General features: G+C 43.2%; 1 protein-coding gene across 3 annotated transcripts in view; it reads left to right on the top strand.

Moving 5' to 3' along the window:
- Window positions 1-26,905, top strand: part of ADAMTS17 (ADAM metallopeptidase with thrombospondin type 1 motif 17) — a 174,729-nt gene that overhangs the window by 19,961 nt on the left and 127,863 nt on the right. For all 3 annotated transcript variants that reach the window (XR_013979206.1, XM_080980306.1, XM_080980307.1), the window contains exons 4-7: window positions 7,541-7,713; window positions 14,026-14,109; window positions 15,006-15,163; window positions 21,129-21,172. Coding sequence is in view for 2 of the 3 variants with exons in the window: in XM_080980306.1 (XP_080836432.1) it covers window positions 7,541-7,713; window positions 14,026-14,109; window positions 15,006-15,163; window positions 21,129-21,172 (459 nt within the window). In the remaining variant the exon portion in view is untranslated. The remainder of the gene's footprint in view (window positions 1-7,540; window positions 7,714-14,025; window positions 14,110-15,005; window positions 15,164-21,128; window positions 21,173-26,905) is intronic.

Genomic DNA, 26,905 nt, shown 5'->3' with positions numbered 1-26,905 from the left:
AAAAATGTAAAATTAATAAAAATTATTATAAAAACAACAACTCAGAAGGTTGTAAAATTGCACAGATTCAATTTTTTAAAAGAAAGAAAGAAAAGAATATGTTTTGTATTGCTGATGTCTCCTTTAGTTACTTGGTCAACACTCTGGGGACACTCTCAGGGACACTTTGAGAAGTTAGAGGGTGGTGAGCTAAGGCCCCACCTCCTCAGTTTCCCACAATGGACTCCTGGCAAGTTCCATGGCTATAACCATCTCTTCCTACACACACACCAATAAGTTGGCAAGAGGGATGAGGGCAGAACTTGGCAGCTCAGGTTGCTGGTTGCTCATCCTCTACCTTGGTCGTTCTGATTACTTGGGGTTCTTAAGCAACCTGAGAGCTGGTATTGAATTATCCCCAGTGGAGCCATCTCTCTCTCTCTCTCTCTCTCTCTCTCCCCTTCATAAGGGAAGAATGCTGAACTTGCAGGGTCAGGGAGCTTAATCGTATAGCTTGGCTGTGTAAATTGACATCTCCTTACTCAGCAAATCTGCTGCCTGGGTAGTCCAAGGTATTTGCTTACATTACTAGGGATTACAGTGGAGACTACTTGTTAATAATGCAGTTGGGGACAGCACAGGGGAGTCTGCCCCTCCCCAAGAGTTGCAGCTGGGATCCCTTCTGGACTGTCTGTTGCTGGTGGGATGGAGAGTGGGAGGTAGCAGAGATGCCAGCTATTTATTAGTAGTATTAGTAGTGGCAGCAGCAGTATATGTGTTTAATAATTCCCTGACAGGGACTCAAGGCGGCTTACAGATAAAATAGAAAAAGCTAAAAGCAAAGGGGACAATGGCAATTTAATCAAATTTATCATCTATCTATCTATCTATCTATCTATCTATCTATCTCTATTAATTACAAACACACAATATCATTTAAAACAGGGGTAGGCAACCTAAGGCCCGAGGGCTGGATGCAGCCCAATTGCCTTCTCAATCCGGCCCGCAGATGGTCCGGGAATCGGTGTGTTTTTACATGAGTAGAATGTGTGCTTTTATTTAAAATGCATCTCTGGGTTATTTGTGGGGCATAGGGATTCGTTCATATTTTCCCCCAAAATATAGTCCGGCCCACCACATAGTCTGAGGGACGGTGGACCGACCCACGGCTGAAAAAGGTTCCTGACCCCTGACTTTAAAACATATAAATAGTTACAGTGAAACATCACAGCAGCAGCCCTTTCCTTCAAAACAGCCACTTCCCCAAAACCTGTCGGAATAAGAAAGTTGTCATCTGCCGGTGGAAAGACAAGGAGGGAGCCACAAGCTCTTTGCATATCACTATAACCAGGAAGGTGAATGTTGATAGATTCAGGACAGGCAAAAGAAAGTATGTCTTCACACAGTGCATAGTTATACTATGGAATTCAATCCACAGGAGGCAATGATGGCTACCAACTTGGATGGCTTTAAAAGAGGTTTAGAGCCAGGGGTCAGCAAACTGTTTCAGCAGGGGGCCAGTCCACTGTCCCTCAGACCTTATGGGGGGGCTGGACTATATTTTTTTTGGGGGGGGAGAACGAATTCCTATGCCCCACAAATAACCCAGAGATGCATTTTAAATAAAAGGACACATTCTACTCATGTAAAAACACACTGATTCCTGGACCATCCACGGGCCAGATTTAGAAGGCAATTGGGCCGGATCCGGCCCCCGGGCCTTAGGTTGCCTACCCATGGTTTAGACAAACTCATGGCAATGTGCTTCTGAATACCCAGGTGCTGGAGGCTGCAGGAGTGGGGAGTGCTGTTGCACTCAGGTCCTGCTTGTGGGCCGCTGTGAGAACAGGATGCTGGACTAGATGGGACACTGGCCTGATCCAAGAGGCTTTTCTTATGTTGCCATCATCACTGTTGCATTTTTCTATATAAAAAATGAAATGTACCCAGTTTACTCTGTACTAGGGCTTATTTCAGGATGCTAAGGCTGATTACATCATGCAACTGGTTAAATAAATACTAAATAAACCTGGGAAAACGGTGCAAATCCCCACTTGGCCACCCAGTTCAGTGGGGTGACTTTGGGCCAGCTACAAATTCTCAGCCTAATCTACCTCATAGAGGGGTTGTTGAGGATCATATGTAGGGGCGGGGGTCAATTTGAGCTCTTTGGAGGAATGTGATTATAGAATGAATGAATGGATGAATGGATGAATGAATGAATGAATGAATGAAAGTAAGTTTGCTATTCCTGCTTTGCGTGAGGAAGGACCCTCAGCTCAGTGGGTAGAGCATATGCTATGCATGTAGAAGGCGCCAAGTGTCAGTCCCTGGCATTTTACCCAGCTCTGCAACATCACTATTTGAAAGAGCCTTCAGCAATTATTATAATAATTTATATTAATAATAAATTTATTATTTATACCCCGCCCATCTGGCTGGGTTTCCCCAGCCACTCTGGGCGGCTCCCAACAGAATATTAAAAACACGATAAAACATCAAACATTTAAAAACTTCAGATTTTGATGCTTGTTATGTACATTTCTCTACCAGTCAGTCTGCTTGGGTTTTATGACTTTCATGCTCACACTTAAACATCTGAGCTGCATGGCTTTTAACGCCCGTTTGGCTATTTGTTTATTTTAGCTTGGGGTTTCATTGGCTTCACAGAGGGAATGCCATTCCAAGGTTCATAAATCAGATAATACCAGAGGAGAAAGGGGAGATGTGCTGTTGTGGCTTCAGCCTTCTTCAGTGCTGCTGGAGGGTTTTCAGAGAGCTTCCTTCTTCAGTCTTGTAATGACTGGAGGACAGGCCAGTCCAACATAGGCCTGCAGGATCCTTTCAGCCCCACTAAAAGAATTCCAAATACTCTTGTTTGTGGCCCTTTCCATCACTCTGTGGGAACATCTAAGGTCTGCCCAAGTCCCCAAAAAACACAGTTGAGTAAAAGACAGTGCTGATCTTTATCCCATTTAATGGAGGAACTGGGATCATTTCCCCCCAACCTTATTGTAGTTGTGAATTCTTAGGGTCACTTCTGCTGGCTGTCAGCCAGCTCAGAGTGGTTTAACAGTCAACCTCTCTTCCCAGGAAACTCTGTACAAGAGCTTAGTTCAAGATGAGAATTGTAATTCTGGGAGGGGAATAGGGGTCTTAACAACTCTCAGCCACCCTCAACAAACTACAGCTCCCAGGACTTTGGGGAGAAGACATGACTGTTTAAAATGATATCATAGTGTTTTAAATGTATGGTGTGACTGTGGCCATTCTTCCTCTTTTAGTTTGACACATTTCTTTTTGAAGGCTTGCTCATTGCCAGGCACAGATTTTTCTTCTTTTTTCTCCTTTGTTGTGTCCAGCTCCAGCCGTACTTCATAGCAGTTACTCTGGGTTATGAGACCAGAATAACTCCCTCTCTCCCTCTCTGTCTCTCTTTCAAATAAAGGGAAAGAAATACAGTGTAGGGCTTTAACCATGGAGAATAGGTTGGTGGGAGAGAGAGGCGGTGGGAAAGAAGAGTGCTTGAAGGAACGTTCTGAAAAATTCCACAGAACTCTCCTCACACTTGCATCATCTGGTGAGGAACAAGTGGGCATTGGATGCAAAGGCACTCCGAATGCCAGCCGTCATGGCTGCCAACTCCCAGCATGCAGCTGTTCCTCTCCTCTTCCAGTTTGCCTCAGGTTAGTTGCCAACCGGCAAACCTTCTCCCACCTCAATAATGAAAATCTTTTGACAGCCAGCATCAACGGACAGCTCTTGAGTTTTCCCTTATACTGGGTCCCGTGAAACACTTTGTAGCTTATGAGCCAGGAGTTGGCGGTGGGGGTGATGTGAGCAGCAGAGAGGGGTGGCAGTGTTGGAGTGAGGTTGGACGTGCAGCACTTTCAACACAAAACGTGAAGCTTCAGCCCTCCACTTGGAGAGCCCGTATTCTGCTAAACAAGGTAGTGAGCCATTTTGATGACTGCCAAGGGAGATGAGAGGCAGCGCTGCCCGGTTATCAGTTTGGAATCCTGGTTCCGCAGCCTTAAAAAGAAAAAGAAAAACCTAACTTTTTGCTCAGAATTATTGTATGGGGGGGGACTCCAGCTGTATTTGCTTCTTGAATCCCTCAAATTTAGCAATAACTGCAGGAAACATAGGCCATGTTCAAAGCATACATTTAAAGCTATACCACTTTAAACAGTCATGCCCCCCCCCCAAATGTTTCTGGAACTGTAGTTTAAGGGCAGTGATACGTCAAATTCCCTGGGGAAACGGATTGACCGTTAAACCCCTCAGAGAATTATCCCTCTGTGAGGGAAACGGGGGCCTCCTACCAACTCTCAGCACCTTTTACAAAATATGCCTTTCAGAATTATTGGGGGGGGGGGAGAGCCATGGCTGTTTAAAACGGCAGCATAGTAACTCCTTATGACTTGCCTGAGCATCAGTACCTCAAATTAAAGGAGGATCGGGGGTACGGCAGTCCCCCCCTCCCCTCATGACTATTGGAAGGCTGCATGGGGCAAGGGCAATATTTGGCCCCCAAACCTCTATTGAAACCCCACCCCTGGCCCGTATCTCATCTCCCGTGTCTGTTGGTGAGCCCTGTGCCTGGCAGAAGAGGGCAGTCTGGTCTCCAGCTGTGTATGGCTTTTGTTTAATTTGGCTGCCTTGTCAGATCCACCCTTGGTCAGCGTTTGACTTGCAGAGGGGTTGGGGCAACCTGGCTGCCCCCTACCTGGGCAACTGTTCATAGGGGAAAGTTATGGGGGGGGGGTTGACCTGGGTTAAATTAGGAGTCAGGCATGGGGCTTAAGGGGTTTCAGTAAAGGCAGACCTACCTTTCTTGTAATTCAATCACGGCAGGTCACAATTGGAATGACTGAGCAATTGTGAATTCTCATAGGGATAGATAGATAGATGATAGATAGATAGATAGATAGATAGATAGATAGATAGATAGATGATAGATAGATAAGTGCAAAGGGTATTGTGTATTGTACAGAAATCCTTATTTCGTGTGGCTGCAGAAGAATTACGTCTTGCAAATCTGATAAGGCAAAAGTGTGTGCTGTCACTGCCAGGCGACTAGGCCCAACACTCACTTGAACAGTTTCTGGCAAATCCTATAATGTTTAGCAGATCTTAGCAAGCTGCTTTTCCTCAATAGCACTTATCCTCTGCTTCTTAAAACTGGCAAAATTTATTGCTGGGTAAGAACTGAAAAGCATAAATACCCATCTCCTGAAGTGTAAAAGCTTTGTTCAGCCTCATTCAACTTCTGAGTCCTGTATACATTTACTTAGATTCCTGCGTAAATCATTAGGATTTTTGCCAGTCTATCGTACTAGCTATGAGAACCAGGGGTGGTAAAAGGAAAAGGATTATTTTTTTTTTTTTTGGAGACTGAACAATTAGGATGGAATAAACTCATCCTCCTGGGTCAGGCATGCACAACTTGTCACCTACACAAACACAGCCCACAAACCATGTAATGAGGGCCAATTGTCTCGTTGTTTCGGCTTATTCAGGATGCTTCCAGTTTTGAGTTTATTGTGGAATCAGTGTTTTTCATGCATGCAACTTTTTGTCTTTCTTTTGCAATGTCCATGCATTTCTTTCTATTTAATCCCAGTTGAGAAAGACCTTTCTGTGCCCACTCTTTTCATGCCATGCATTATTTTATAAACTTCTATCACCTACCATCTCACTTGTCTTTTCTCTAAATTAAAAAGTCCCAGACACTGCAACCTTCCCTCATTGGCACACAGTGCTTGGTAACAACCCATGTTTATCGCTAGTCTGAGCTACTAAGAGATTTATTCTGGATAACTGGAGACGGTATCTCTCTCTCCCTTGAACCTGGACAAACCAAGTCTGATTTGAGTGGAGGTGGTCTTGCTGGTGTTATAATGGAATTAAATTGCTAACCCTTTGCCAATAGAAGCCCTCCAACTTTGTGGAAATTTGCTGCTACCTACCCTAAACCTCTGTGAATACGGTGGGCTGTATATCTGGTTTAATAATCTATATCCTGTTTTTTGAACACACACACACACAGAAGGATGAGGATTTGCCCAGGCAAGCCTAGTGGGATTAAGCCACTGGTGTGTAAATTGTTGTTATTCATTACCATCTCAAAAAAAAGTGAATATATGGTAGATCTTTATCACAATAGGGTATTTCCACAACATGCATTTTTTTCCCCTCTTTGCTTCTGTGTGTTTCTCTTTTTCAGGAGGAGGGTGTGTGGTGGGGTTCAATTTCTTGTCTGTTGCTTCAGTTTAGAAGTGGGGGGAGAAAACTATATTGAGTGATGATAGTTGGTGCCTCAGGCAGAAAAGCAATATAGCAGAACGGTTGCCAGACAGTTTGACAGAGGATGGACTGGATGTGAACAAATGCAGGCACTGACGAGACAGAATGGAAGTATGAATGAGCAGAAGGGTATTGGTTTCAGGTGTGCCTTGAGGGGCCCACAGTGGCAGCAGAGGCCATGACCGTTGTATTATTTAAAAGATCCTTGCTCAAGGGAAATGGGCAGCCTGTTTTGAGGCAATGAATAGTTTACTAGTCTGGTTAGGAAGGCAGAATCATAGAATTGTAGAGTTGGAAGGTAATCTAGTCCAATTCCCTGCAATGTAGGAATCTCAACTAGATCATACACGTAAAATGGTCACCCAACCTCTGTTAAGAAATTTCCAAGCAAGGAGAGTCCATGGAAGTCTGTTTCACTGTCAAACAGCTCTTTCTGTCAGAAAGTTATTCCTGATGTTTAGTTAGAATCTCCTTTCTTGTCCCTTGAATGCTTTGGTTCAGGTCCCAGCCTCTGGAGCAGGAAAAACAAGCTTGCTCCATCCTCCATGTGACAGCATTTTATGTGATGTTTGAAGATGGTTATCACATCTCCCCTCAGTCTCCTCTTTACCAATCTAAGTATACCCAGTTCCCTCAACTATTCCTCATAAGACTTGGTTTCCAAACCCTTGATCATCTTGGTAGCCCTCCTCTGCACATGGTCCAGCTTGTCAATATCCTTCTTAAATTTTGGTGCCTAGAACAGGACACAGTACTCCAGGTGTGGTCTGACCAAGACAGAATAGAGCAGGACTATTCCCTATAGCTAAACTACACTGGGGAATTTAAAAGAGAATGTACCACTGAATATGGATTCAGCAGAACAGTTGTGGGAGCCAATGGAGATACTTCACCCAATCACTAGCTTGAGAAACCATGATGACTTGGTATATATGGTTGGAAGCCATGTCAGGTGTCACTGGTTCTCAGCCAAGTCCATGGGTTGTAGTGAACTAAGTTATGTTTAGAGCAGACACACTGAAATTAATGGGCCTAGGTAAGTCATGTCTATCATTTTCAATAGGCTACATTCTCTCTCTGCTAGTGTAAGGGCTCCAGTTCCGGGTGGACAGATGACTTTGAATGTGGTACAACAGAGGAATCCAATGGAACTATTGCAGTAGTGGAAACTTGTTGCTTCAAAGTTAAAGCATCAAAGGAGAATATTTAATAGTGCTAGAAAGGATGTTTGAACATGTTGTTTGCTTTCTAGAAAAGAAGAGGCAAAAAAAGGCAAAGCTTACCAATGACTGGAGAGAGCGGAGGAATGCTATTCGGCTCACAAATGAATACACAGTGGAAACACTCGTGGTGGCGGATGCTGATATGGTCCAGTACCATGGGGCAGATGCTGCTCAAAGATTCATTCTTACTGTGATGAACATGGTAGGTTCACTTGGTTTCCTTGAGATGTGTCTGCATTCAAAACTAGTCCCATGTTTTGATGCTTAGTTTTTGTATTTGAGTTTGAACTCTTTATTCATTTTTATATGAAACATCTTAGACAGGCATAGTTGCATCTTAGACAACCATAGTGCAGTAATTGTATGTGAGCTCTCTTTTCACAGCAATGAATCAAGTAATACTGATGGAGAGAAAGGGTTATTGCAACACAGAGTACGGTACAGTACTTCCTTAAGTTAACAACTTCAACATTTAGGATGTCGACTCTAACCAAATCATTTTTGTGCTTTTTATATGATAATTAGTACTCCTCCAAATGCTGTGTACAAAAATGTGTGTGTTAGGGGAAAGTGTGCTTAAGAATGCATATATTAGTGAAAATTGATTCTTGTTAAGAGCACCAAAGAAGAGAAATTCATTAGGCTGCATCCAGTGCTAGTTCTACTCAGAACAGACCTGCTGAAGTTATTGGAGATTAATAACTTCATTTATTAACTAGGATCATATTTTTTAAAGTCAAAATGCTCTCCTTCCCCAGGAAACTGAGGGTGCCAAGAGTATGGGATACGTTTATCTGCAATCTCTGATGTGTCCCCCTTTGCACCCCTTTATTTTTGCCCACATAAATGAATGGCTGCTGCTCCTATGCTAGGTAGGATCTGCTTAGTACCTCTGACAGTGCAGAATAATAATAATTGCCTCCCTTGCCTCTACTAACTACCCACCCTAATGCTAGTGTTAAATTACTAAAGGTAGAACCTAGTTTTGCATCTAGCCTTCCATCTAGGCTTAAGGATGCAAGGAGTCATGGGTGTCTTCCTATGAATGTTGATAAATGTTCAAGTTTTGGCCTTGCAGAGTTTAGTTTCTGCTCCAACATGGCAGGACGAACAGCTGCTTCTAAAAGAAACCAGAATGTTAATTTTGGCATGTATGCCAGGATTTAAGCAAATAGAGCATTGCTGTCGGGGGGGGGGGGGGATTTATTAATTTGGCTCCTTGCTGTAAGGCATTACATTTACAGTCAAACCACAAAGTAAGACTTAAAATGGCATATTAGCACACACATTATATTTATAGTTTTTTTATATATATAAAAAAGCTAGGATCTGCTTAAAGCAATTTAATATCTGTTTGTTGGGAAGGAAAGCCAGCATTACAAAATATGGTTTTATTTTTGCAGCTGCTGAATGAGGATATGAATTTAGGGGTGGAAATAGATGCAACTCAAAAGAAAACAAAAATAAAAATTATTTCAAAAGACACAGATCGGATGATGGGCTCCTAAAGCCAAATCTCTGCTTTAAATGTCTTTTAAAAGCTTTGAACTGTGCCTTAAGACAACATTGACTTATGAATATATTGTTTAAAAAAATTAAATGTCCCAGGGAAACCATTATGGAGAACTCTAGGTGCTTGGTCTAGACCTGAGGGTCAGGTTTTGGTGGTGATGAGTGCTTTCTGTGAAAGAACTAAGAGTTCAAAGGCATATGGTCTGGCAGAATTATGTAGTACATTCCACCTGGGACCACAGGTGGAGAATCTCATAACTCTGAAAATTCCTTGCTGTAGAGAGCAAGTTCTAACAGCTGTCTCCCTGATTTGCTAGTTGTCTGTGTGCAGGAAGTGTTTTGTTCGGCTTTTTGCTATAGTCCAGATATTTGGGTATATTACCACTACCAACCCTCAGCATTGACTACGTTGCCTGGGGTTGATTGGATTTGTAATCCCAAACCCTGGAAGGCACCAGGTTGGAGAAGGCTGGCTTGAGGCATTTGAACAGGGCCGTCTTTAGCATATGCACCGCCGGGGTGCAAAGATCCGCCTAGCGCCCCCAAATTTAGTTTAGCTATCACCAAATTAACTTTTATTGAGCTTTTTTGGGAGAGGAAATCGCTCACCTATAACAACAACGCAACAGAAAAAACTGCTTTTGTTTCCTGACTCTTCGGGAATATTTGATGCTATGGAGTAACAGAGTGACGGAGGAGGTGGGCAGGGACTTTTGCTCCATTGCTTTTCACTGCTGCCGATAGAGAGGGACCGGTATACAGTTAGGTATACATTTGGTGCCCCCCAGAATTCAGCGCCCGGGTGCCCAGCACCCCTTGCACCCCCAGGTAAAGACGGCCCTGCATTTGAAGGCTGGTTGGCATTTGTCTATCTCGGGAGACAATGGAGGAGTGCACCTTTAGGGGTGAAGTCAAACTGTTGGAAGGCTTGCTGCGGTAGCTGAGACGGGAGAGACATGTTTTTTTGCAGCTGGGGCAGATGAAGGTGTCTGGTTGTGTTGCTGCAGATGCACCATTGCATTTCTTCTCTCTGTTCTGCTCCCAGTGTCTCGAGGCTTTTTGGTCTTTGTAACACATCATATACATTGAGGATGCAGGATACATAAAAATAATAGTTATTACCCATATCATATTGTTTCAGCCATCCAGGAAAAGGGGATGGATAATGTGATGTTAAAAATCCTTCTTCCTCTCACATCAAGCTTCCTCTCACATGACAACACCAAATGGTGCCTCAAGGAATAAAAGCATTACTCCCAAAATAGAGATTAGTGTATTTTGAAGAAACGAACAATTATTTCCGCATACAACTCTGCTTCTAAGATGCATCTGCAAGTGGAAAGACCAGGCTTAACAGGGTGATTTAAAATCCAAAAGGAAACTTCAAAGGGAAGCCCAACTTTATTCAAAAAATCTAACATATAAACTTTCCTTTTTAATAATGTTCAAGGGATCACTAATTTCATGTTACTGCTTGCAGCTTCAGGAGGCTCTTAAATTAATCACATGGTTTAGCAACAGCTGCAGCCACACTAAGAATATACATTTACAATTTCTTAAGTCAGCCTGTGGTCTTTCTTGAAATAGAGGCAAGTTCATTTCAAAACCAAGAAGAAAGTATATATTTGAAAAGTAATTATTTAGGTTAACCAAACAGCAGATTATTTTTAACATCACTGTTTCATAGATTTCAATATCTGGGCATCCTCTTACCACAAAGGTCTTGGAAAGTCACTCTTAAATTGTAGATCTATTCTTCCATTAGGTACATCTGAAGATGACCAAAATTTGATATAGTTGGATATACTAATTACTAGTTGAGTTGCAGGCTCACAAAGCTAGCATTATTTGTCACTATTTTGGGAAGAGCAGGGTTTTCCTCTTGGTTGCTCAACAAGCTTCTGCCAGCAAAACAAGTATATTGTCAGGCTCCCATCCCAGAATGCAACAACAGTGACACTTACTTCGGAGCAAGAAACAGATCTTTGTTCAGGCACAGTATGAAGCGCAGGTCCAGGAGTGGTGAGGGTACATGAGGAAGACGAGTGATCCACAATGAGTGACATGTCTCTTCCTCCAAGCTTGTAAAGGGTGAGCCTGCTGCATGCACACCTGCGAACTCCTCCTAGGCAGGTGCAACTGATCCCACCTACAACAATGACACTTTGTTCATGGTGACAAAGCTGGGTCCTGTCCCTCTGCCTCCAGCTCCTCTTGTTCGGCTTCTCCCCGCTCCCTAATGAATCTCTGCACACCTCAGGAGTGGGGCAGTGTGGAGAGCCAGTAGCTCTGCTTCCCCATCTGTGACACCTGGAGTTGCAAGGGGCAGGTTCCCATCCTTCATCTCCAGGTGTCTGTTATCCTCTCCTCCATCAGCTCTATCTCCATCCTCCTCCTCTTCTGTTTGGGACTGCCGTGGCATGCCTGATCTTGATGGGACCGAGGGATTCATGGCATCTACTGCTATGTGACTTTAACGTAGTGCTACATTGGACCCAACATCATACCAGTCTTCAACTTAAGGAACAGAAATATCATTATGTCCACATGGTGCCCTATGTATTCAGGCATCATTTCCTGCCCTTATCATTAGTCTTTCCTGGTGTCGCCAGGCACCAAGCCCAGTGACGACCTCTAAGGCAAGGGAGTGCAGCCAAGCCGCTGGAACTCTCCCGGCTCATGAGGCAGGAAATTGCCAACCACCACTGCCTGTCAGAAGCAGTCAGTGCTTATTTCTTCAAGCATCTTGTAGGCATCAATACCTGTTAAAGGAATACCTTCAGCTATTAGGTAGCTCAGAGACAGTCCATCTTCTGTATTCTCAGGGGCTGTTCTAATATCCTTACAGTGGTTCAGAAGCGTACTTTGCAGCACAAAACGAACTGCTAGGCATCTATGCTTACTGAAGTCTTCTAGATCCACCGGGCATCCCTTTCTAGATTGCACTGCGAGTGTCGGCATTGCCTGATAGCAAGCAATCAAGTTACAGAAAAGTCAGACGTCTCATCACATACTGTAGGGTTTATGCAACACAAATTTGTGCTTTGAATTTGGCTCCCTTTCTTGTTGAAGAAGAACATAATTTGAAATGTACAGAAGATGCAAATATTTCTTGTTCCTCCAATTTTTGAATGACTGATATATTCTAACATGAGGTATCTGTGCAATCAAGGAATGGGAAACAGTTCTGGGCTTAATTACGTATCTGTAAAAGAGATGAACTGTCTAGCTGGAATGTACAGTCTGGAGATAACCATATAAACTAGTTTCCTGCGGTGTTTTTGAGCTTCCTAACTTAAGATTGTGCCATTCTGTACTCACTCATATTTCTATTCTCTTATATTGCACATGAATAACTCAAGGAAATTGCTTTTCCATTCTATTTCCTGAAGTCCAAAATGCACCATTATTTCGTTTTGCTTTCTGACAGCACTGTTCTCAGTATTTTTGACCTGCATAAACCACAGTCTTTCAACTTATCTCAATGACTCTAAAATTATATTTTGACCTCAATGTTCCCTTTGATTATAGTGCCCAACCATCCATTTCCCTCAGAACCATCTATCTTTTTTTCCTTCAGCTGCCTTTTCAATGCCTCGTGTTTTGTTTGGTTTTAAACCCTTATATTAATTTTCTTTTTAGCCCTTGGAGAGCTTGTTAAAAAATATTGTTCTTCTTAAGAAGAGCTGCCTGTGGATATGCAAGTTATCAGATGAGTCAAATTTAAGGAACATGTGCTTAGCATTTGTGTACATAAGAAAGCTGGTTTGGTTTACTATGTCGGGGCTGGCAGACGTGGAGTCAAATCCTAGCTCTGGATTCACAAGGAAAGGCACAATATTTTAAACCATGGGCGGACACTCTATTGAAAAAGGTATCACAGATTGCACAGGCAGAGGAGTTTGTAGAAACTCTGAACACAGGATGTGGGCCTGTGAGGCTGCAACAAATTCAAGCTCTAGTGCTACACTTCTGCCTGACAAAAAGCACTCCCCCACCAAAGCTATTGGGGTGGGTGCAGATTTATTACACCTCACAGCAAAGTAATGCTTTCTCTTTGACTTAATTTGTGGCAGAGATGGATTTAGGGTGGGGTGGGTGGTTCCCCTGCGCAGTGCACCAAGCTGGGAGGGGGCGCAAAATAACCGTTGCCACCACATATTTATATGGGTACCTACTGAGAAGATCCACAATAAAACAAAATAAAATAAAAATATGTTTTGTGAGGAGGAGTCGTCCAATTTTGTCCTCGCTCAGGGCTCCATATTACCAAATTCCATCCCTATTTGTGGCATGGTTGCCGAAAAGACTGGACCCCCCACTGTTTGTTTATTTATTATTTAATCCTTCGTTAAAAATCTTAAACAGCGTCCGTAGTCTGGTTTCTTAGATCTTTGAATTAGTTGCCAGTTATTAGTGAGTTGCGAGCCAAACCTGGGTTACAGTCTCCCAAAAGTGCATTGCCCCAGGGCTACAGCTGCCATTTTCATTTTATTTTAAAGACAAGGAGAAAGAGAGGTGAAGTAAAGTAAGCAGATTGATTCTTGTCAGGCAGAAGTTAGGTTGGGGAAGGCCCATAGCTCAGCAGTACAGCATCCGCTTTCCATGCATAAGGTCCCAGGTTCAATCCCCGTCATCTCCAGGTAGGGCTGGAGGGCTGCATGAAATCCTAGAGTGCTACTGTCAGCAGTGTGGACAGTACAGAGCTAGGTGGATCAATGGTCCGACCTGCTATAAGGCAGCTTCCTGTGTTTCTGTAAGGCCGTTGTAAAAACTACTGAGATATGTGCATGAAGCTATTTGCTTGAAAAATAGTATGCAAGTTATTTAAGTACTGTTAATAAAATTAAATTCTTTGTACTTGTGGCAAGTAGTTTAGTATGTTAGGTCATGGTCATTAGATTATTTGCTGAATAAATCGCAGGGAAACATTTTTGTCTTAGTTAACTTCTTTCCATGGAATGATATTCTGAGCTTGTTGTCTGTTACTGCCTTTGTTCAGGTGTACAACATGTTTCAACACCAGAGCCTTGGAGTTAAAGTCAATATTCGAGTGACTAAGCTTGTCCTTCTTCAAAGCCGTCCTGTAAGTTGGTGACAACCTGCTATTTTGCTCAAAACAACTGTTTGAAATTGTGACTTTGATAACCATTAAATGATAGATGGGTTAAATAAAACAGCAGTGGACAGATCGCAGAGTTCCACAAGCCATGTGCTGTAGCCATCTTTGGTGAGGGTTTTTTCACTGAAGTGAGGAAGTGGCAGTTTACCTGAAATTGACCTGGATCCACTGGTGGGCTGCAGTTAATTTCTGCCCCAAGCCCATTGCTAGATTTGCCTTCCTATCATCCTTAAGATTGACTGCTTTTTGATTATATGTATATATTCTCTTAGGCAGAGCAGGGTTAGAGCAGAGCCTGAAGAAATCTAGACGAGTAGGGAGAGATTGTAGAGAAATCTGCCAGGGCTCAGTTGCTGCCAGGGCATAGGCACAACCATGGCAGAATCTGGAAACCAGGGACCAAAACTAGGGTAGACCCTGGTAGAGTATGGGCAGAACTGTAGAGATTCTAATGATTATGGGTGAAGTTTCCCCAGAAATGATTTTACAGATCCCAGTGCTGGTTACTAGATAGAACATGACTTTATTGGTTGGGCTGCTAAAATACTGCTTGGCAATCTTCATCCCATTGCTCCCTGTACTAGTGCAAAGTGAAAATGCACCCCCTCTGCTATTGCAGCAGGATTTCTTTCCAATGCAAAGTGGACCTCTAGTCTAGGCAGCTGCCTCTGTGAAAGCTAGCCCTGGTAGAGTTATTCCTCCGGTCCATATTAATTGTCCATATTTTGTCCATATTAGTTTGTCATGAAAGATTCTTGGTTCATGTTCTACTGATGGCCTACTCATTGCTTGCAGATTTGCCACCTGGGTTGATCCCCTCCCTGCTTTGTGTCTCTTCAATTCCTCTTTGTTTCCTGAAGGCCAAGCTGTCCATTGGGCATCATGGGGAGAGGTCCCTGGAGAGTTTTTGCCATTGGCAAAATGAAGAATTTGGTGGCGCAAAATACCTTGGAAATAATCAGGTGCCGGGAGCACGAGATGACACCCCTCCAGTGGATGCTGCTGTCTTTGTCACCAGGTAGTGATTTTAATTCAGATTGATTGATCCCCTCCAAGACTGGCTTTTTTTATTTCAGGTGCATCCTGCAACATGTTTTGACACAATAATAGTTGCATTACTGATGGTGGATTTGTTCTGCTTTAGTTTGTTTTGTGATGCTTCCTCAATGCTACCACATTATTTCTGCCTGGAGGGGCTATAGGACATTAAAAGCATGACAAAAATACAACAGAACATTTCTGGTATGAAAAGTTACTGGATTTCAGCAGGACATTGCAGGATATGCACTGATTGGAAATAAAGCAGTATGATTGTCCCCAAACATTTGTGGGCATAAGTAGTATTAAAAGCGGGATCACGTGTGACTGTCCTGGTATAATCATGAGCACAGATAATCATGAATGAACAATAAAAAGGAATGTCTGGAGGAACCCACTGATGATTCCCTTGCTCTGGGTTCTGAGAGGCTCTTCAGCAAGATGCTGTCATTTGGAGAGATGGAAAGAGATTCTTAAATCAGTGCCTACCCTATCCCAGAGTGCTGTTTGCAAGAGACATCCCTTTACTCTTTGCTCTTCACTGGGGACTTGGGCAGGGTCTTTCATTCTGTGTTGTGTCCAAAGAAGCTGGAATCCTCTTTGCTTTTTCTGTCCTGCCCTAGTGGAAAGTGGAACTGGCAGAACTATTGGCACAATGGGCTTCTTGCTAATCACTTATCCTTATTAAATGCCCAGCACTGTTATCAAGCATTGGCCGTTATCAGTAGCAAAACCACATAAACAGTCTTAAATATGGGCCACGCTGCCTATTGTGATTGTCCTCTGGAGAGCACCTCCCTGTTTCAAGCTTAGGGCTTTTCTCATCACCAGGCACACACTGATGTTTGCTTATTTATACTCCTGCCACCACTGGGGTCTGCTGCCCCTGACTTTACAACTTTCTTCTCTGCTTTGCTTCCTCCATTCTTGTTAATGTTTGTCATCCCCTATTACACATCTGTATTCTCTCCCCTCTTAATTCACCAGAGGTGATGCTGCTTTCCCTTACTCCTAATGCAGTCAGTATCTTTCATCTCTTTCCCTTGTTTCTTCTGGTTCAGTACCTGGTTCTATGCTTGTTCATTCTCAATTTCACACTCACTCACTCACACATTCCTTCTCCTTGCCTGCCCTCCTTTCTAGCCCAGCCACACTCGCTCACTCTTCTCCTTCTCTTGCGCTGGATTCCATTCATCTGCAGTCTCTTTGCTGCACCTCCTCCTTTCACTCCCACTTCCTTTCCGCATCTCTTTCTCAGTGGCTGGGACCTACATGCAGTGCATCTCTCACCCCACTGTTATTCTCTGCCAGGTTGAATAGTGCTGCATCCTTAGCTTGGTCACCCTGCTTCATCCTTCCTAGCTTATGTTCTGGTCAGACTGCCAACACCTTAGCATGCTGGAGACCTTACCTTGCTTTAGATTCACAGAAAACTTAGTTGAGTTACTGAAACTGAGTTTAAACAAATACTATGTTTGTAAATGGTTCATATGTATATTTGGTAAACCCTTTTACGTGAAAGGTTCACAATATTTCCAAAGACATGTGCCAGCCAGATGGTGGGATGGGGAGAGCCATATCCCCCCCCCCCCGTGTTGCATTTCCCCCTCCTTCATAATCCACCCTTGGTGTCAACATAGTTATTCATTTTTAAGATTCAGGGTGATTTGCAAACCAAATACAATTAAAATAGAAGAACAGTTTTAAATGGTCAATAGAGCCTCATGAAACTCAGTTAAAACCTTATCACAGAATTAACAGCCGAGCTTAAAGTTCCTACAGGATGGGAGAGGTCTTAACCAACTTCAAAAATATCAAATGGGGCTGGTCTAATGCACGTTCTTCAGCAGGAGGATCCTCAGTGAGGTTGCCACTGCTGAAAAGTCTTGGCTTATTACAGAATCCCAAGGCACATGGATTAGGGCCCTTGTGATTATTGCATATAGACCCCTTTGGGTAGCATTGCTGGAGAAGCAGAGTATAGAAATTGCAAAAAAAAAAAAAAAAAAAAAAGTGAGAGCAGGTGATACCTTAGATTCCCAGATTTACCTGTGCTTTAAATTAATTAGCACCCTTGCTTCAAAATGTAACATTACATTTACATTACATTACACAATGTAAATTAATTAACACTCTTGCTTCAAAATGAGGTTAAGTGCTAACCTCTTGATCTTCTTTGAACCCTGTAGCTGAGGTGTGGTTGGATTCTCTGATTTCTCTCCCCACTTCATTGTGAGCTTTAACACACACTCAAGCACACTATATTGTTGAGAGGAGCAGCAAAGATCCAATATTTTACCTATTCTCCTTCCTTAGCTACTGGGTTGATTTACCAAATGGAATGCCACATGTTCTTAAGCGTTTGGAGCAGCTAGTCACTCAGGGAAAACTTGGGACACCCTCCAGATTATATGGATTTGGAGAAGTTTACAGAAGTAATAATAGATGGGGCGCTCCAGCTGCCACTGGTTTGGATAATGGACTCAAAGATTAGCTCATTTTGTGAGAGAATTGGGCACCATACCAATGCAGGGCTTCAGCAAAACCACATCCACCCTGCAAAATAAGCCAGCGCTGTGCTGCCACAACCTTTCCCTTCCTGTACATCTTTTTGCTTTTGCTTTTTTGTCCTGTTTGAACTTTCCCCTGCATAGGAAAGGACATTGTGTCAGTTGGAAGATTTCTTGGCTCAACTCTTTTTGATTTCTGTGGCACAAAAGTTAGCATTTTCAGCTAGGTGCTGCAAGCTTCTTCATTAAACGTTGGCTTTCAAAATGCATGTACATGTCCCTGGATGCTCCCCAGTGTGTCCAGTTTGGAAGGGCTAAGCTAGGGGAAAGCAGGAGCTGGTTTTTCAACAGCTGCAGCTGCTACAGTTAGCATAAGAACTAAGCTCTTAAGGGTCAGCCTCTAAAAAGGAACTTTGTTCTGGATATTGTATGGCAGGTTATGTTTGTTTGGGCAATGGAGGAGCCAAATGCAGCTTATCTCTGGGAAGTTGTATTTTAAATTTCTATTTATGTGATTGCACCCCACCTTGATATCATGCTGTAACATAAGAAAAGCCAAGACAATCTACTCCAGTATCCTGTTCTCACAAATGCCTCTGGGAAGTCCAGAAATGGAATTCTCCCCAACTGTGATTCCCAGCAGCTGGTCTTCAGAGGTATACTGCCTCTAACAGTGGAGATACAACACAGTAGTCACTAGTTGCCGCTGATAGCTTTATCTTCCATGGTTTTGTCTAATCCTCCTTTAAAGCCGTTGGTGGCCATCACTGCCTCTTGTACGAGGGAGTTCCATAGTTTAACTATGCACTTTGTTTAGATGAAAGGCATTATTATTATTATTATTATTATTATTATTATTAATTTAACCTTTGCCCATTGCTTTCTGCAAGCTGTCCAGAAGCTAGAGGGTGGGGGCACAATTAAAATGATTTTCTGATACATTGTTTTCCCTATGACAAGATGTAGCGTGCTTGAGGAGAAGGACCAAGGAAAAGTTTTCATAGGACTGTGCAGAAACTACCCTGAGATATTTCCCTAATCTTATCAGAAATTCTTCTTTTGCTGCCCTTGAAGTTCCACAGATGTTTCTCTTCTGCAATAATTAAATTCACCTCAAAATGTCAGTTCTGGTGAGATTTGCCAGTAATTCTCTGCTAATTGCTGAAAAAGAACCTTTATTTGATGTGCTCCTTCCTTCCTTTCTTCCTTCCTTCCTTCCTTTCTGCCACACCACTCTACACTGAGCTCCCTGTATCTTATCCCTCTCCCTCTGCACTGGCTGCTACTGGATCTGATGCAGTATAAGGCAGCTTCCTTAAAAATTGTGTCCTTCACTTGCTGTCTGAAGTGGTACAGCCCTCTTTACCACCACATTCAGCTGTGTGCATATATATGGCCTCTGAGCTATTCCATCACAGAATGTGGCTAGTGGTGGACTGACAGGCCATGGTTCAAATCTTTGTTGTTATGAGCAATGGCCAGCAGATAGGCCAGGGATTTTGCCACTGAATCAAGTTAAGATTGTAGATGTGGAAATGCATTTTTGTAATGCTCTCACACTCTTGCACATGCAGACACAAAACACCCGTCTATAAAAATCTAGGACATTAGGGAGAAAGGTTTGGCATAGTTTTGTAGGTTACTAGTGGAGATTAGTGTAGACACAGCTCATAATTCTACCACCTCAGTCAACCTCCCCATTCTGCATAATGTAAATACGCAGCTAGCTGCCTACATTTTCTTTTTCTGCTCCCCTTCCTGCTGCCACGTTAAGAGCTCCCCAGTGGACCGTTTGGTGTTGAGGGATAAGATGATTTTGCAGTCCTGTCTATCAATCACAGGTGGCTAATTTTGCTGCACCGTTTTCTAGTGTGGAGCAGTGGCATTTAGAGGGGAGCATCCAGGGAATCGCCTGGAACCACCAGCTCCCATTGTCATAATTTTGGTACCAGAGTGCAAGAGGGAGAAATGTCGTGTTTTTATTTGCTAAGCTAGCAAGCCCCTTAGGGGAAGAGGCTTTTCCAGCCGTGGCCTCCCGCCACTTACTCAAAGTTCACAATAAAAGCATCTGTTTGATTTACCAGTTTATATAACATAATAAATCCTTAAATAAACTTCTGTCGAGCTGGCTCTGGGAACTCCTGTGAGGGTGCTTGCGCCAGCTGGGTCAAGAGCAGAATGTCATCAGCCGCCTTGTGGAAAGGCTTGTATTTCAAGCATTTAGATGCAGTAGAGCAGCCCTGGATTCCTTTGGTTCACTGGTAGCAGCTTAAGAGTTTCTTTTGCTTCAGCCTGAATTAAATACTTTTTGATGACTCTCCTGAAAGAGAAGCCTGGAGATGGCTTTGGGAGGAAAGAAAAATGAAAGCAATGGATTGACAGTGTGCATTTAATAAATGTTAGTTATGATGTATTGAATGGCCAAGGGTAAAGATGTGCAGAGCATGGTTAGTGCACTAGGAATGGATCTGGAAACATTTTAACTGTATGGTCAAGACTGGGGTGGAGGGATTGATTCCGCAGGTTTGCTGCAAAGTTGGCCTTGGATAGTGCCAGTTGGATGTCACACCGATATGCCTCTGTTCTCGATCCCTGGAGCAACGGTTTTTAAAAACCCAGCCGGATGGGTGGGGTGAAATATTAATAATAATGCTTTATAAACATATTAGTAGTTTATTCCATTTTATGAAACAAACACCATACAATAGTTAAAGGGAAAGTACAAAAACATTAGAACATTACGTTCATAGTTTGAAATTCTCAAACATCTCAAATATTTTGGTTTCGTTAAAAATTGGAATGAAGTAACGAGGTGGGTAAGTCCACCTAAAGCCAGAGGACTCTTTTTTTTTGTCCTGAAGGCTGCTTTCCCTCTTGGTCAGCCCTCTGAGGGGCCACATGCCAGCAATGGGCACAAGCAAGGCGGAAGTGGGCATGGCTATCTACTTGCCCATGCTCAAATACAGCACACACATCCCGCACATTTTCTTGTACACTCAAGCATGCACGCACACCAAACTTGGACAACATTTAATGGGGATTAAACAGATTGACAGAGGATCAGTTCTAGCAGGGCTCTTCTGATGTCTATATACACTCATGCACCTGCACACTAACTCTCTCCTGCCCCAGCAATTAGGTCATGGGGGAGAGCATTTCAGACCAAATTGCTGTGGGGAGGGTGACCTCAGAGACTGCAGCTGCGGTGAATGCCCCTGAAAATGCCACCCACACCCGGGTACCACAATTAAATTTAGAAAGGTTTTCTATTCGCTCTGATAGAGCAGTTTTTCCAAGCCTAATCACTGTGTGTTTAGTGCATATATAAATGTGCAAGACTGGATTCAATGGTTTTATTATACGTATATGCTTATTTTAATAAATATGTTGTGCATCATAGCCTTTCATGTTTTTAATTACTTTTTTTATTTTTAGGACAGATTTTTGTGTCCACAAGGATGTGCCCTGTGACACTGTGGGTAAGTAACTAAGCGATTACGTTCCATTTTTACGAGGGTTGGTGAAACCAAGGCACTTAAGATGGTGTTGGAATCCAACTCCCATCAGCTCCAGTCAGCATGGCCAGTGGTAAGGAATGATGGGAGTTGTAGTCCAACAGTATCTGGAGAGCCACAGTTTGCCCAGTTCTTATCTATGTTGCCTTTATTTTATATGTGGAGTGTTCTGATCAAGCTCAGAAACCCACTGTCACTAATTCCAGTGTGCATAAAACATTATAGGTAACTTGCAACTTACGGGGTATTTAACTTGTACGCATTTAGCTTTACCTGCTTGGCAAAAAAAAATTAAAAAAAATTAAAGGGAGAAGACAGAGGGTGGGCATGTGGGCAAAAAAAGTTTGGCAATGTCACCCACCATTGAACCCAATATGTTTTGACGCAGAGTAACCCCTGCGTAAGTTGAGTCGCCTGTACGTAATACATTTGCATAGTCATATTTATTCCCTCAACTTTTTCTACACCGTGTGCTAGACCTGGCAATTAATTCATCTTTGCTTAATTGGTTTGACATTGTGACACTGGAAATTGTAGAACTGTAGAGTGAAGTTGCTAAGGCAATCAGCATCTGGGTTAACTCTTGCTAAACTGAACTATTCTGCATTGTAAATAAGAAATGAATGTCCTAAAACTGAAGCTTACAAGGAATAAATCAGAGTACTTTGAATGAAAATGCAAGGCAATTAAGGGAAAAGGAATGTTCTATAAGAGTATCATGTACTGCTAGAGCCAAACCCAGATAATCATCTATGTCCCATAGACTGGGAGTGAGGAGCATTTTTCAGTCTGAGGGTCACATTCCCTTATGGACAACCCTCCAGGACGGGGGCACATACCAGTGATGGGTGGGGCTAGAAGCAAAGGTGGGTGGGGCAATAAATGCAAATTTTACCTTTGTACAATAGAAGAATTTCTGCACATGCTCACACAGCCCTCTCTGTCTTCTGCCAGCCAAACAAGAGGTATTATCATAGTTCAAGGAAGCAGTGCCGCCAGGCTAAAACATATAAGGAGAGTACAAAGAAGGGCTCTTAAGGGATTTAGCCTGGAGAAAGGGTGTGCAGCCTGGGGAATGTTCTGAGGGCCAGATAGAGTGGCCCCTAGCATAGACTTTTGTGGTAGAAAATAGTAACGTACTGTAGACTGAAACCGGGAAAATTAAATACATTTCCAGGATCCATCCTTTCTTAGACGATTGCATGGCAAGGATTGTACAGTAACTTCCCTGTTTATATCAATGGGAATTTGGCTGGATCGTGCTGCTTGGGTATATCTACAGTACAAGCCTCTATCAGTTTTCTTTCTGTTTAAATGTCATAGCTTCCTCCAAATATACTAAGGAATTGCTGAATGTGTTAGAGATCCCTAATGCCGCTTCTAGAACTGTATATACCAGATTTTCTTTGTGTGTGTGTGTTTGTGTGTGTGTGTGTGTGTGTGTGTGTGAGATTGACAGCTAAAACAGCTTTAGTGTAGGATGGCAAGGTAAAAAGTAGGGCAGAGCTCCTATACCAGGGGTACCCAATGTGGAGCTCTCCAGATGTTAGACTACAAATCAGATCAGTCATAGGTAGCATAGCCAGTGGCCAGGATGAAGGGAATCCATCAACATCTGGAGGTCACCAGGTTGGCTGTCCCTATCCTACACCTTTAGCACTTGTGTAGAAGCAGGAATTTCAGCAGGTGTAGCATACCTAACAAGTAGTACACTGTTTGATGCTTTATTTTCTTTGCCATACCTGACCTGTTCATCCCAATGCACCTACAATCATGGGGCACATAATATACATAGAGAACAAATTCAAGGATAAGGCTAAAGCAAGTTGGTTAACCTGTGTCTACTTAGGTTATTTTGCACCTTTTACGTAATTATGTTGGTTTTTGTAGTTTCACTGACTTTTTTTCTTGCTTGTAAGCTGCCTTGGGGATTCTAGAAAGGTAAAATAGAAATGTTTTAAATAATAAAATGTGATAGTTGAGGACTCATAGTTGAGTATAGAGTATTTATAGTATAACTTACATAGTTCAGTTTAGTTGAGTAGGAGCAAAACTCTAGTCCTTAGAAATGTGTATTTTGTGTGAAGACTTTATTGCATGTTTCGGAGAAGTAGATATTTTTTCAGCTTTAATATTTCCTTGCTATATCTGCTTTCTGTTAACATTATAGCACTAAGCATATTTTCTCAGAAGTAAGTCTCTCTGGGATTTATGCCCCCAAAAAGTGTGTTTAGGATTATAACTGTAGACTTTATCAAATACTCAGTTTGTGTTTGCAGATTTTAGTACAGTCATAAAGGGGAGGAATTTGGAAACTTCCACTTTTGACTAACCAAAGCTTGCTGCGTTGCCTGTATCTGCACGTATCATTAGTATTAACCATGGTTAGCTTAAACTATCCAGCTTCAGTAACTGTGGTTGAAAGTTAGCCTTTCTGAAACTAAACAATTTGGTCTGATGTCAGTATAAGGCATCTTCTTATGTTCCTAATGAGCACAATTCCCTTTTCAGCTGCCCAGAGAACTTTTATGTTAAGTGTCAGCACACAAATAACATAAATTAATTAATTTAAAAATGATGGCTATGTACAGTGGCCAGTGTTTCTGTGTATTCTCCATTCAACTTGTATTAAGCCAGATATATCTAATGATCCAGATTCTGCACAAACCGAAGTATTTTCTTGGAAGCTGTGCTTGCTGGAGAGAAAAAATGGCACCAGGCGGCTTGCATTTGTATTTTGGCAGGGTGTGCTTGCTGGAATGGATTGCTCAGGGAATGGAATTCAACTGCCAAGGTAGCTTTGAAGGTTACATAATGACTCAACCAAGCTCAAAAATGGGGAAAAAATATGTAGGTATGTATATGCGGGATAAGACTGTGCTGGCTGCTCCAAGAATCAGAACAACCACATTTGTGTTGGAAAGAGTCTGCTGGCACTTAATGTATTTGCTCAATTGGTTACCTGGCCCCAAAGGATAGCTGAATTCTTTCTTTATTTGAAAAGAGAGAGAGAGAGAGAGAGAGAGAGAGAGGAGGATTTAATGGAAAAGGCATGCAAATTTCTAGCAATAGCATTGTAAGCAGTGTAACTGCAAAGAACCCACAGCCTCGCCCCCGCCCCCCACCAGTACTGAAATGCAGGCGGCCTTGCTTTTATGCCGTTCAGGGTTCCCTGTTGACAGAAGCTAGTTAAACAGTCTGTGGGCTGCAGCCGTCAGCCCTCAGCCATATCTCTCGTGTTGTGACTTGAATCAGTTCTCCTGTTTCCTGCTGAAATCTCTGTTCCAGCCACGCTGCCTTTGAGCGAGCCAAACAGTGAGAGTTCAGCGTCTCGCTCTTAATATCCTGTGGAAGGAGACTGGACGAGCTTTGCATAGCTTGTCAGAGTCTAACCTTGTTTTGTAGGCCAGCATGTTTGTAACCCTTTGCAGGTTTTAGGGCAATCTCCTTTGTTCTTGCAGCCCACAATGAAAATGTTAGACATGAATTGAGTTTAAAGAGTCACAACTTTTTTTGTAATAGCAACTATCTGCAATTGGATGACCTTAGCTTAGCTATTTCCTGGGGGCATCCCTAACTTGAGGATAAAGCTGGGAGAAGTTCCTACCCTCTCCCTATTTGAGTGACATCACCAGGCACTGGATCTGAAAATTTACTCGTCTGTGACTTTCTTCAGCCACTTGCATTGAAGGCAAGTCAAGAGAGGCTGCTGGATGCTGGTCAGCATCATTCAGAGCAGAGGTTGGCAACCTTATCCGAGGATGGGCCAGTCAACGCTCCATCTGTCAGAGGATGAGCCAGAGCGTGTGCACACACACGCTCTTCTGGGTTGGAGGCATAGCTGTCAACCGTCCCTTATTTGGCGGGAAACTCCCTTATCCCAGCACCGTGTCCCGCTGCCGTCCCTTATTGATGATGTCCCTTAAATTTCCCGGGTTTCAAAGGAAGCAGCTCCTCTCCCTCCCTGCCGGCCAGGGAGGAGGGAGGCTCCAACTGTGTTGCTTGGCTGCATTGCTCACCCAATAAGGAGTCTAAGAACGACTGGGGGGGTGGAGCTTGCATGCCTTGTGCTGATCAAATTGGCCGCGTTGCCTGGGGACTCGCCTTTGCTCAGCGCTTCCCAGCGGAGAGGTGACGGTGGTTTTCCTTGCTGCATCCCCTTTGCCGGGTTGCTGTGCTGTGGGAACCACCACTTGAGGCTTCATTTGGTTGCTGGCTGGGCTTTCTGCCTTTGGCTTGGAGGGGCTCAGAAGTTGAACATACCTGTGCTTGGAAAATCCCTTATTTTGGCTGCTGATCCCTTATTTTTGAGGCTGCTGGTCCCTTATTTTCAAATCTGTAAGTTGACAGCTATGGTTGGAGGAGGGCCCGTGAGCGTGCGCACACGCTATTTCCAGCACTCCTCCGACCCGACGGTAAGAGTGGGCGGCGGCAGAGGGCACCATGGGCCAGTTAGATAAGCCTTGTGGGCTGCTACCGGCCCATGGGCCCTAGGTTGCCGACCCCTGATTCAGAGGGATGATTCCTCCAGAGCCCCAGGACAGCTTCCCCTTTCATGTTCCCTCAGACCCTCTGGCAATAAGGGATAGATCAGATAAGCATCCCTTCACCCGTCCTGGGATAGGAACATAGGAAATTGCCTTATATCAAGTCAGACAATGGTCCATCGAGCTCAGTATTGTCTGTACTGGTTGGCAGCATCTCTCCAGAGCTTCAGATAGGGGTCTCTCCCAGCCTTACCTGATGATACCTGGAGAGCTGAGGGATTGAACCTGGGACCTCCTAAATGCAAAGCAGATGCTCTACCACTGAACTATGGCTCTTCCCCCATGAAGGAGAATTTCATACCATCTACATTTTTAAGCAAACTGCCCTGATTCAAATCTCCTGGACTAATACACAGATTGGAACATAGTTGCTGCCCAGATTTCGTAAAGTCCTTACCAAACTTTAAGGTACGTACTCGGAAATTAAATACAATAGAAATACCTTGCTGAGATTAAATATGTTTTTAAACATTATTTTGTGATGCAGTTATTTTAAATGCATTTAAATGCATTTAAAAACATGCAAGCATTGATGTGGATTTTTTTAAAAATGACAGATGAATGGCAGAATAGACAGCTTAGAACTGACACATGTATGAATGAAGACATGTGAAACTGACATGACCAAGCTTAGAAAGAGCCTTTTTGTGGTGTGGAGTATACAAAACAACAACAACCCCAAATGAGGTTCTCTTGGCCAGTTATGAGAAATCCCCATAAAATTCATTCTCAACTCAAAGAAGGGCAATAAGTTAGACTTGCTGTGCAATGAAAAGATGGGTGGGTGACCAGGAATGAGGGCAGCACTGTCAGTGAGATGCAGTGATTAGAGTGTTGGTCTGAGATCTAGGAGACCAAGATTCTGACTTCGCCTTGGAGCTCACTGGGTGACCTCTGGCCACGCACTTACTCTCAGCCAAACATACCTCATAGGGTTGGTGTGAGGATAAAATGGAGAGGAAGAGTAACCATGTATGCCACCTTGCGCTCCTTGGAAGAAAGGTGGGATATAAGTGCAATAAATAAATACAGTGGTACCTCTGGTTAAGAACTTAAGTCGTTCTGGAGGTCCGTTCTTAACCTGAAACTGTTCTTAACCTGAGGTACCACTTTAGCTAATGGGCCTCCCACTGCCGCCATGCGATTTCTG

This window comes from Podarcis pityusensis (genome assembly GCF_964106645.2).
Source record: "Podarcis pityusensis genome assembly, chromosome: 14".
Lineage (NCBI taxonomy): Eukaryota > Metazoa > Chordata > Lepidosauria > Squamata > Lacertidae > Podarcis > Podarcis pityusensis.
Note: the sequence above shows the minus strand (reverse complement) of the source record. Positions and strands in the feature narration are given on the sequence as shown.